Below are 11,759 nucleotides of genomic sequence, written 5' to 3'. Positions count from 1 at the left end.
AACACCACACAAAGCACACGTACACCTCCGCAATATTCCAGTAGCTGTTTCACTCAGAGCACCATGAATGCTGGAACTGAACGGCACCAAAATCTGTGTGTGTCTCTGCAGATTAAAAACTTGCAGATACTTTCCAGGGGAAGGATGCTGCTGCTAATCTCTGACGCCTCTCAGTCAGCCTCTCGCTAAAAGTCCCTGCCATATTCCACTCGAGGAAAACAACAGAAAAGCAATGGCTGTGTGACTATGGGAACCCACCACTAGCCCAGGACTGAAGATGGCCCATGCCGCCCGCTGGAGCAGTGTTTATAGTTCATTGCAGGTGGAAGAAGGGAAACATTATACATTTGAGGAAGAGGAGAAAAGCTTTTTTATGGCAAGTTGATTTAAGCAGGGGCATGGAGGGAGGGAAAGGGGCTGTATTTGAAGCTGCTCTAAGGTCTGGGATGTGAGAAGTAGCGCTGGATAGATGGACTGGTGGGCAGAGTCCAGGTCAGGTGATCAAAGGTGCACCACAAATATAACCGCTCACGTATATACCACCACCATGTATCCGCCTGCACAGGTGTGTGTATATAAACAGATTTTCCAGGCTGCCTCAAGGCTTCCATTGTAATGGGAATTGGGTTCCAAATCTCTTAAGAGATCTAAGTCCTATCTGTCCATCCTCTCTCTCTCTCTCTCACACACACACACACACACACACACACACACACACACACACACACACACACACACACACACACACACACACAGAGAGAGTACTGGGGCTGGGATATTTTCCTTCCGATGTGATTTCTTTCATTTTGATCTGCTGCTTCCCCGGTGGCAGGAAAAGCAACTTGTAAATAAATACAGTACTAGTCTCATAAAACTAGGGGAGCTTCAGGAGATTCAGTCTTAAAAATATAAAATGTTACTAGTTGGGTAATAAAACGAAATATTTTTCATGTCCTACTGGAGGATCTGTGTGTGTGTGTGTGTGCTCTGATTCTTAAGACTTCTCTCTCATATTCAGCTGAGTCTCCTGCTTTGCAAAGAAGCAGACGTGAATAGCTCTGTCTAGACATATGTGATCTATGCTGTATGGAGCATGTTGGTATGTGTAACCAAGTCTAGCAGAAATGCCTCCACGTGCTGCCCTCAGTTACACGTGTGCAACTCTACTGAATTTGCCCATATACATGGGTGTGGTTAGAGATGTGTGAACATGTTCTGAATGTCCAAACACATCCCTGGGGGTAACACCAGTGCAGCCAATGCAGTTGCAACAGGAATGAATTTGGCCCATGACTTCATGTTATATATTTAAACACGTGTGTGTGTGTGTGTGTGTGTGTGTGTGTGTTTTTTCCATGTATGAAGTTGCATTTGAGCACCATCTTTCTGAATATTCAAAACCTACCTGCCTTCTGCTGAGAGGCTACTCCTGGTACAGGCCCCCATCCCCGCATTACCATCCCCTAAGACAAGCAAACAAAGACAAAGTACTCTTGACCTGACTTGCTATGTGCTACTGCCATATAAAGGAGTGGGGAGGAGGAGGAGGAAAGAGGACAGCTGAGAAGGGCAATCCTGGAGTCCTCTCAGATGCTTGTCTGAAGGTCACCATTGAGCAGAGTCCTTTGAGTTTCCGTGGTCTCATTTAGCCTGGATTTGTCCTGCTTGCTGTCGCTCCTGTCCGCATCATCCATGCCACTGACCTTCACCAGGCAGAGAACGTTCTGAAAGCTCTTCTTGAAGTTGTCGGACAAAAAGGCGTAGAGGATGGGGTTGGCACAGCTGTTGGCATAGGTGAGGACCACGACGAAATCGAACATACCCTTGAGGAAGGGCGTGGGGGTGATGAAGACGGAGACGGAGGAGACGTTAAATATGTAGAAGGGAAGCCAGCAGAAGATGAAGACTGCCACTACAATGGAGACCATCCTGGTGACTTTCTTCTCTGACTTTTTTCTCTTGGAGGAGCCCACTCTGATCCCAGAGGACTTGACTTTGATAATGATGAACAAGTAGCAAAGGCAGATAATGGTGAGGGGCACCAGGAAGCCCAGAATGAAGGTATAGATGATGAACCCTGTGTACCACGCGCTGGACTTGCCTGGCCAGATGATGGTGCAGCTACTCCTTCCATGGGTGTTTTGGATCCCGGCATAAATCATGATGGGCATAATGACCAGAAGAGAAACGCCCCACACGGCCACGTTAATCATCTTGGCTGTTCTGGGCCTTCTCCACTTGGCGGATTTGATGGGGTGGACCACAGCCAGATACCTGTCGATGCTCATGACGGTCAGGCAGAAGATGCTGGTGAACTGGTTGATCCCATCCACCGTCATGACAATCCGGCAGATGGCTCTGCCGAAGGGCCAGTGGACCAGAGCCACCTGCATGGCCAGGAATGGCAGTCCCAGCATGAAGAGTTCATCTGCGATAGCCAGGTTCAGGATGTAGATGTTGGTGATGGTCTTCATCTTGGCATAGCGGAGGATGACGTAGATCACCAGGGTGTTGCCGCACAGGCCTATGATGCACACCCCAAAGTAGATGAAGGTAAGGATGGCGTTGCTGGTCAGGTCAAAATGCTGGCCCGTAGTGTTCTGGGAGGCGTTGGCCGACATCTCCGTGGAGAAGTTGTCGAACTGGGAGGCCGAGGAGAACCAAAACTCAGTGACATTGGGCAGCTCGTACGCCAGATCCATGGTGCCGTTGTTCACGGGGCAGGTAAAACTCAGATGAAATGAGTTCTCATCTTTGTTTGTTTAGGGGAGTGGGGCAGAGAGATCTAAAAATCAAACAGAGAACAAAACAAGAATAAAGAAGCGCCTTTGTTATTGTTTAACCCTCCTGCTTCAGGGCTTAAGACAACTTCTTGCTGATGGGGTTGGGGGGGGAGGGGTTCAGCAGAGAGGAATGTTCCCTGGAGACAGTTTCTCCCATGACTACCTCTTGCAGTTTTTCTTTACCTTCCACTGAAGCCTGTGTCCTATTCAGGAGGCTGACCTAGCTAGACCACTGGTCTCAGGCAGGTTAGAAATTTCTTCTTTCCTTCCTGGTGTTTTTGTAACATCTAAAATATTACTGGCCAAACCCCGTCCTGAGGAAAACCCATCGACGGCAGCAGAGTTACCCCAGGAATGGCGTTGGCCTGGCAAATCACATACAGTTGTAGCATGGACGAGCCTTAGTTCAATGAAACCAACTAAAATGTGCCAGCGGTTTTTATGACGACTCGGGGCTAAGAAAGATCTGTTGCGGCAGCCGGTTCCTGTGGAAAACCTGTTCTGCGCCCTTTCGAACGCTCAGGGAAACGCATGCACCAAGGCAAATCGTTTTCATTTTTTTTATAGGTACCCTGAACAATCTTGCATGTTTTCCAATTGCACTTCCTCTCCCTTCGCTCCCCCCCAGTCCACCATCCCATCCTCTCGAACTCCCCCAGACCGTCCTCTCCAGCAGCAACTTCAGCACAGCCTGTCTAAACTGTCTGCTACTCAGTCCAAGCACGAGCCCCTTGCTAGGCTGGTGTGCATCTGCTCCAGCTGCGCTGTGGCGGGAGCAACAGGACGCTGCTGGATGTCTTAACTGGCACCTTCAGCAGAAGGGCCACCGCTGGCAGAGAAGCCCCTCCTGGCTCCTAGTCCTCCGGGCTTCTCTTGTGCAGATCCCCGGGAACTGGGCTCCAAAGGGGTAAAGGGCTGAGCCCCTTCCCCCCCCCCCGGCTTGGCTCAGGGAGGGAGGGGCTGTTCCCTGCCTTGGGCACTGGCTCCGACCTCGCCTGGGGCAGGGGATTAGTGCGGGGAGGCGGAGGGTAAGGAAAGCCAGCGTGGGGCAGGGGAGGGATGAGAGGGAATGAGACCTGATGGCTGGGGGGGGAACACGAGCTCACTGGGGGGCTGTCTCCTTGCCAGAGCCGCTGCTGAGACCAGAGGAGGGGGCAAGCCTCAAAGGGTTCAGTGAAGATGGGGAGGGAGAAGAATGGAAAAGATGGGAGGGGGCACAGAAAAAATTCAAAAGGAGCCCCCCCCCAACCTGCCTCCCTCCCCAAAACGCACATGCATCGTTTCCCCTTCACCCCCACCAGGAGCAAGTGAAGGACTCTGCAAACTCCCCCAGCTCCTGGTAGCAAACCGAGACCCATTCCCCAAAGAGCCCCCCCCCCCCAAGCTATTCCCCCAAACCCGAGCCCCCCTCCCGCAGCTAGTCACAGGCTCCCGAGCAGGGAAGAGCCGGCCAGCCCCCCTCTTCCCCTTTGCACCAAGCCAGGCTGTCCCTGGCTCCAAACAACCGGGGGGGGCTGTTTCTCCGGAGCCCCCCAGAAAGCCCCAGCCTGGTCAGATCTCAGCCCTGCCTTGCAGCCTCCCCCACCGCAGGTCCCAGAGCTGCCTTCCCCCTCCAGAAGTTTGCACCTGCTGCAAGTCTGGCAGCCCCAGCCCAGCTCCCCTTCGCGCTCACTCACATTTTTCTGGTCCTGGGGGGGCGTTTCTCCTGCCGCAGCTTTGCCCCGGTTTGCAGGGACCCCAGCTCTGCCCGGGGAGACGGGAGCTCCGCGGCTGCCTGCCTGGACGAGGCGCCGGGAGCCAGGCGCCCGCAGCGGGCTTCAGGCTCGCACCCAGGCGGAGCTAACGCCGCAGGAGCATCTCCCAGGTGCTCCTCCAGCAGCAGAGGCGAGGAGAGACCCTCTTCTCCCCCTGCCCTGCCCCTGCCCCTGCCCCACGCGCAGCGGCTGCGTCATGCAAAGCAACTGCTCTCTTTGCACCAGTGCACGGGTTCTGTGCCGGGGGGAGGCAGCGTCTCTGGGCAGGGGCCGAGCTTTGAGCACGCAGCCCCCTCCCCTGCCCCTCCTCCCCGCTGCAGAAGGGAAGGGGGCCGGTTTGCCCTGCAGGAGGCAGACGGAATTGGACGTGGGAAAATCCCTCGGCTCTGCCCGGGGATTTAGCAGAGGCAGGGCTGGCAAGGGGGGGGCGCGGGGGTGATGCCACAGTGGCATGCAGTGGGGCCAATGCAGCTGCCGCGCCGCGTGTGCGTCTCACAGCGGGTGGTGTGCTCGTGCCCAGACGCAGCTGCATTCTTGGGAGGAGGATGACCACCCGGGGGGGGGGGGGGAATCGATGCAGGGTGCGTTGATCTGGACCTAGGGAACTAAAGGGTTGTCCCCCTCCCCATGTGGCCAGAACACAAGGAGAGGGGGAGGGGAACGCAGCTCCCGCTCCTTTGCCTCAAATTCAAGCCGCTTTTAAAACCCCCAGGGAAACCAATTTTCTCTCCAAGAACGTTGTCGCCCCCACAGCAAGCCCAGCATGCAAGAAACGAGCCGCGTTCCTCCGAGCTACGGTTTAATCTGCACAGTGGTTTTGCCCCCAAAGAAGGAATTTGTTCCAAGCAATCGCTGAGTGGCTAGAGCACCCGGCAAGCTGCTGAGGAGCAGAGGGGGTTGGTTTTATTGGGGGGCAGGGGGTGAGGGGGCTAAGGGAGATGTGCAGCACTGCAGAAAGGGAAGGTAGCCATGAGACCTACATGCACCAGAGACGGGAAGGATGGGGTGGGAGGGCCTCAAATGAGAGGCGCACCCAAGTAGGGAGCTAGGTTTCCCCTGCAAGAGGCACTTGTGAGGGTGGGCGATAAGCCTGTAGCCAGCGCAGGTTGGATGTCCCAAGCAGGCTCTGTTCGGAGTGCAGCAAGTGAGCACCAGGCTGGCGTGGAGCAAGGCAGTGTGGTGGGGTGAAGGTGGAAAAACATGAATGAAGGAGGGTGAGATTTTTCCAGGATCATTTTTTAAAGATGAACCATGGAAGGGAGAGCGAATCTAATCTACTTTCTCTGCTTCTCTGCGTTGGAGTTTTTAGTTTCACTAGTTTAGGCTCTTTGATCAGAAAACAGTGTCGTGTTTCTACAGGACTTTTCCCTGATCTGAGCAAACGGGGACTGGAAAGAAAAGGCCTCTGAAAAGAGCTTATATTGTTTATCCAGGGGAGAGCCATCAGGCCTGCTGTTCCTTTCCATCCTGACTTGCTTTCCTTTGGGTGTGCTTAGTGCAGGGGACTGAGACAAACCAAAACCCCTGGGCCAGTTGATTCCCAGCTGCGTGACACAAGGAAAGGGCCCAGCCTTGCATGTGTGCTCACATGATTTGTCTTTGCTCGCTGCAGCAGACATGCTGACTTCAGCAAGGTGCTTTTGTGGGTGTAGAGGATGCAGGCTCCGGCACTGAATCACTCACCCTCCTTGTGCCTCGACTTTCACCGCTGTCGAGTTCTCTCCCCTGAAGCGGGTGTTGTGAGACTCCATTTCTTTTCATTATTGCTTCCAGATTTATTTGAGGCCAGTGCCATGACTCTCCTTGGCACCAGGTTTAAGAGAATAAACCCAGACGTGCGGGGGAAAAACACACCGATGCGTCTGCTACCGCTGGAACTGCCTGCTGCAGCAGGACCGATCAGACCAACGTGTCACTTAAACAGTCTTGATGGCCCTGAAATGGGGAAGTAATCCCAGCTGGGAAAGTGCACAGACAGCACCCTGGCCCCATGAGTTCAACTCCTGGGGCTAACAAGGGGTTCCAGGTCCCAGCTGTCCTGGCGAGAGCACAGGGAGAGGTGGAGAGTGTGATGCAACCTTTGCAAAGTGCTTTGAGATCTCTGCCTGGAATGTGTGATGTGCCGAGAGCTATGGATGGGCAGTCTGTCTTCCACCAGGAGTTAGTTACCAAATAACAATGACTTGAGCAGGGTTGGGGGAGTTAACCTCTGCTCTGGTTTGTGGGAGAGCTTGGATGCAATAAAATAATAGCTACTTCCCTGCACCCTCCTTCATCGCTTATCAAAGAGACAAGAGAATGCAGGAAATGCAGAGCAGCTTGGACCAAAGACCCGAGTGATTAACCCAGAGAGGGGCTGAAATTCCCACCTGTGGTTGGAAGTTCATGTCCCAAGGCAGAGCTGAAGCCCTTGGGGTGCAAAGGAAAATCATTAACAGTCTCATAAATCCCAAGGAGGATGGAAAAATCCATTCCCTGAAATAAACAGCCTGGAAATAAATATCCCAATTAGGCTCATAAACGAGTGCAGGGTATCAGGGATCTGAGAGAGCAGATGGTGCAGCTGTCAGCGTCCTAGTGAGAGGGTTATTTGTACCTTGCTGAGTCCCGTGTGTGGCGCTTTAGATGCTGTCCTTGATCCAGGCAGCTGCTCTGTGGGGAAGCCAAGGCCGGGCGCTGACGTTTCCTTGGACTTAGCGGAAGGCGGTTTGCACATTGTTGTCACCCGCCCCCAGCCACGGGAAGAACCTTTCCTTTCCATTCGGCATCAGTTTGAATGACCAGGCCGATAGCAGCGGCTGGACACAGGTATGGGTGGGTGCCTACGCAGTGCAAGCAGCCCTTGCATTGCAAACCCCTTTGCCAACACAGCCCTGCAGCCACCTCTGCTGACCCAGGGCTGGGGCTCTCTGCTGCATTGTCAGTGTCAGTCCCGGCCCCCCAGGAGCAGACAGCTAATGGGAACTTTCTGAGAAGAGGACAAGCTCGATGACCACACACTGCTGCCTTTTCTGGTGACTTCAGCCAGAGCTGACTGTAGGGCTCCCTTGGAGGTCAGCACAGTATTTGGGAATGCACCTCCATTCCCACAAGGGTTTAGTTATTCCTTACTGCTACCGACGAGAGGGGAGCTCAGGGCACTGGGGAGGAGGTAGGCAGCTGAGTGCAGTTCCTGTCCCTGCTGTGTGACCACATACAAGGGGCTTATCCTCTCTCCGCTGGCTCTCCCCATCAGGAACGGAGGAGACTAGGCCAGCTCGATGCTAAAAAGTGAGGTTCACCCAGTTACGTCACGCAGGGGTGTGAAAAATCCGCCCCAGACCTGAAGGGGAGCTCTGTGTAGCTTGTCTTTCTCACCAACAGAAGCTGGTCCAATAAAAGATGTCACTTCACCCACCTTGTCTCTTGGGGTGCTGTCAGTTCCCTCTTTAGATCAGTAAGGGGCATTCCATTTCTCCCCCCACCCTAACCCCCAGTTTGCATTGCTAACGAGGTAAACCATTCCACATGCTCTGATCATTCCAACTCCAGGACAATACACTCTCTCTTCCTCTATAAGCTCCCCACCCATAGACTTGTGTGCATGCCCCAGCTAAGTTCCTTCCTTCTATGACAAATTCCGCTGCACCAGGCCTGATGTCTACATGCTGTGTGACTTCCTTAGTTACAGATTCTCTCTGCTGACCGATGCTTTATTCAGTGCCCTGAAGCCCAATAGCACCTGCTCCTTCTTTCCTACTGAGCAGAGCGCGCAGAGATTTGCTGTAATTTGATTCACACATCTCTGAGCTGTTGAAATGCATTTAGCATACACGCTCGCGTACAAGCCGACCTGCATCTAAACCAAACCCCGATCCAAAAACCAAACAAAAATGACTGACTAGCATCTACGTGGCTGATTGAAATGGTATTTGGCCAGCGATGGTGAGCAGGGTCTATCAGTGTTTGTGCTGAGAGGGTCCTTCTAAGCTATTTTAGATCCTGTTAAGATTTAGGGCTGATTTCTAACCCAGCGTAGGAGCAGATCCTGTATATTTCTGTGAATGCCGGTTCAGAGGAGATGGGCTGTTATGATTTCACCCACCCCTGCAGCCTGTTCCATATGCAAATTCAAAATCCTGTGTGTAGCATTAAAACCATTTGTGAATAACTACATGGGATGTCCCACGCGGGTGACAGGCAGGGGACGTAGGCAGGAGAAGCCAGAGGGGGTTCTTAAAGTCCGATCTAGTTTCCATGCTGATTTGACGAACAGTAAAACCAGTGGGAGAGAAATGCAGAAGGGAATATCTGACCGGGAAGTCGACTGGCTTCTAAAAAATAGAGGCGCCCAAACTTAGAGGCCAGAATGTCTTTGCCAATTTGTGCTCCCCCGGCTAGCAGGCAGGCAGGCTTGACAGTAGCTCAGTTAATATATTGCTCAGACTTTACCACGATGGTTTTCTCCCTTGGTGAGATACACTGGGGAACTGACATGCAGTGAAATCCTGGCCCTGTGGACATCAATGGGAATGTTGCCGCTGGTTCTGTTAGGACCAGAATTTCACCCTGGCTGTTGGAACTTTCGGATGGTGCGTCAGGAAAGGCCGATTTCCCAGCGTGGGCTTCACTTCTCTTTGTATTGCTCTGTCACCAGCCGAGAAGCACAACCAGCTTGCAGAGAAGTTGCCAACTGGAAACAGAAGTGTTTTCCTTTTATCAACACCATTAATGCTCTGGATGGAGCGGTTACGCCCCCTGCGCCGGATTCTCCTCTTTTTCACATCGGGGGCGCTGAGTCAACTTCATTGCCGCTACTACTGTTTTCCTCCGGTGTCAGCGAGAGCAGAATGGGGCCCATTGTGTGTTACAGGCTTGTTGTTAAATTGCTGACGGGTTTAATTAACTGAGTACAGCTTGGCGTGAGCCAGCACATTCCTTGAGCGTTTAGCTTCTCGACTCCCCCTGGGGGTAACGGTTTGTGTTTTGGACAAGCATTGCCAGTGCTAGGAAGGGGATTTTATGCGACTATTTTATGGCGTTACTGCGTAGGTTTCAGTTTAAAAATAAAGCTGCAATGGCACCATAGCTGGGGAAATCTCACGTGCTTTAGAGGAAAAGGGAGCAGAATCTGGATTCTCTTATCAGGCGAAAGCGCAGATCTGGGTGAGTAGATGTTGTGTCAGCCACAACAAAAGGCAAAGGGGTCATTGCAGAGAGTGCTCCCTCGTTCGGACAAGATTCCACTGAGGTTCTGGGAAATGATATTTCCCACCTCTGCCGTAGTTGTCTCCGGATGATCGTAAAGCATCGTGCAAGAACTAACGAAGCCTTACCCACACTCCTCCCAAGAAGTAGGTCAGGGTTATTGCATCTGAGCAATGGGGAGCCAGACCTAGAGCAGGAGTGTGGGTAGCAGCTCAAGGACTCACACTAGTGCTTGGCAATGATTGGCCGCCACTGGAGATGGGACACCAGACAGGGTGGATCAGGGCTCTGAGCTGGTAGACAAAATCCTCTTTATCTGATGCCTGGCTGGTGAGTCTTGCTCACATGATCGGGGTCATACTGGGCACCAGTTTGGAGTCAGGAAGGAATTTTCCACAAGTCAGATTAGCTGTGACATTGGTTTTTTTTTCCTGCCTTCCTCTGCAGTGTGGGGTGTATCTCACCAGCTGGGAGCACCTGAGTATGTCCCACCTAATCAAATCCCTGGCATTGCAGGGGCCTCGGACATTGGTGGCAGCTTGTTCTCTTCCGTTCTCTGCCTGTGGCATACAGCTGAGCCTTCTGGGGAATGAAATGCTTTAGTCTAAGCCAAATTAGGGCTCAGTATTGGGATGACTGGGTGAAATGTAATGGCCTGTGATATGCAGGAGCTCAGACTAGATGATCTAATCATCGCTTCTGGCCTTAAACTCTGAAACTATGAAATTGGTGGCAGTAGTGGGATTATTCTTCAGGTGCTGTGGCCCCTAGTGCAGCAGTCTGGTGTGTTTTCTTCCCCCTGTGCTTCAAGCGTCCAATCTGCCCCTCATCCTGACTGCTTAAGCCTCCAGCTACCCCTGATGATGATCCAGACTCTTCCAAAGATTCTCCCCATCTTCCCTCCCAATCAGTGCCCCTTCCTGCCATCTCTAGCTGCTAATGCCAGCACCAGATTGTGTAGGAACGGTTTGCCCCCGACCACGTGGATGGGGCCCTTTCTGTCGTTCCCTTTCAACCCGGAGGCATTTTAATCATCGTTCGCTTGTGTGGATTTGGCACCACAGTGTGGCGAAAGGAGCCGACAGTCTCCCCTGAAGGAACATGGGGGAGCAGATGTCCCCCCGAATGTTAACTGAGAATTAATTACACACACGCTGAGGGATAAACCATAGCCCAGCGGTGCAGAGCAGTGACATTAACGAATGGAATACGCTCACCCAGAGCAGAACTTACCAGAGTGCCGGCCTGGTTGCTGCGTATGGAAATCCCGGTGCAGGCAGGGGGCCTCTCAACCAGGCCCATCCCCTTCCACCTAAATGTGGCTCCTGTCCTGTGACTAGATAGTCTGGTGGTCCCCCCCGCAGCTCCGGCTGCTCTCTGCCTTGTTAATTATTGACAGCAGAAACGCCGGGTCATCGCTCTGAGGCTTGTTTATGCTGGAGGAATTGATCCATGGTCATTTAAAGCTTCCCCTTTCTCCCCACTGGAATCCCCTGGTCTGGGGGATTCCCCGATGGCCTCACCGGGGTGGGAAAAGAGAGCTTGTGCCAAACGATGGGCGTAAGAGGAGCAAGCCAAGTCATCAGGCCTTCATTGCGTCCCTCACGGCATGGCTGGCGCCACGCACCGCAGACATAGCCTTATCACCTGCCCTACGCAGTCCCGTAGCTTCAACACGGAGAACGAGCCAGGAGCCAAAGGGACCAGCCGTTCTGGTTCCCATGGGCCCGTCTGAGAGGTAGCTAAGGCCCTGGCTCAGGGTACCGGAGATCTGGCTTGCCATAGAAATCTGAGCAAGTGACTTTGATGTCAATGACGTGATCCTGATTTATGCCATCAGAGAAGATGGCCCTTAGTTTTGTTCATGCCTCGGTTTCCCAGTAAAAGGGAGCTAATAAGCCTCCCTGGGTCTGTCTGGTCCATTTTGATTGAAGCTTTTTGGGGCAGGAACTGTTTCATACCATACTTATATACTGCATGGAGCGCAATGGCCCTTGATCTTGGTCGGGGCCTCTAGGCGCTACCGTAATTCACA

General features: G+C 52.9%; 1 protein-coding gene across 2 annotated transcripts; it reads right to left on the bottom strand.

Moving 5' to 3' along the window:
* Window positions 1-352: 352 nt before the first annotated feature.
* Window positions 353-11,115, bottom strand: SSTR2 (somatostatin receptor 2). 2 transcript variants are annotated; one of them, XM_034790399.1, is made up of 2 exons: window positions 10,958-11,115; window positions 353-2,785 (listed from the first exon to the last, which is right to left on the bottom strand). In XM_034790399.1, the coding sequence occupies exon 2, from the start codon at window positions 2,700-2,702 to the stop codon at window positions 1,587-1,589; it is 1,116 nt and encodes a 371-aa protein (XP_034646290.1). In that variant the 5' UTR covers window positions 2,703-2,785; window positions 10,958-11,115; the 3' UTR covers window positions 353-1,586. The 2 variants fall into 2 exon arrangements, with proteins under 2 accessions (XP_034646290.1, XP_034646291.1); XM_034790400.1 differs by lacking the exon at window positions 10,958-11,115 and adding an exon at window positions 4,460-4,736.
* Window positions 11,116-11,759: the final 644 nt, after the last annotated feature.

This window comes from Trachemys scripta, chromosome 14, assembly GCF_013100865.1.
Source record: "Trachemys scripta elegans isolate TJP31775 chromosome 14, CAS_Tse_1.0, whole genome shotgun sequence".
Taxonomy (NCBI): Eukaryota; Metazoa; Chordata; order Testudines; family Emydidae; genus Trachemys; species Trachemys scripta.
The sequence above is the reverse complement of the archived record's forward strand: the minus strand, read 5'-3'. Positions and strand labels throughout refer to the sequence as shown.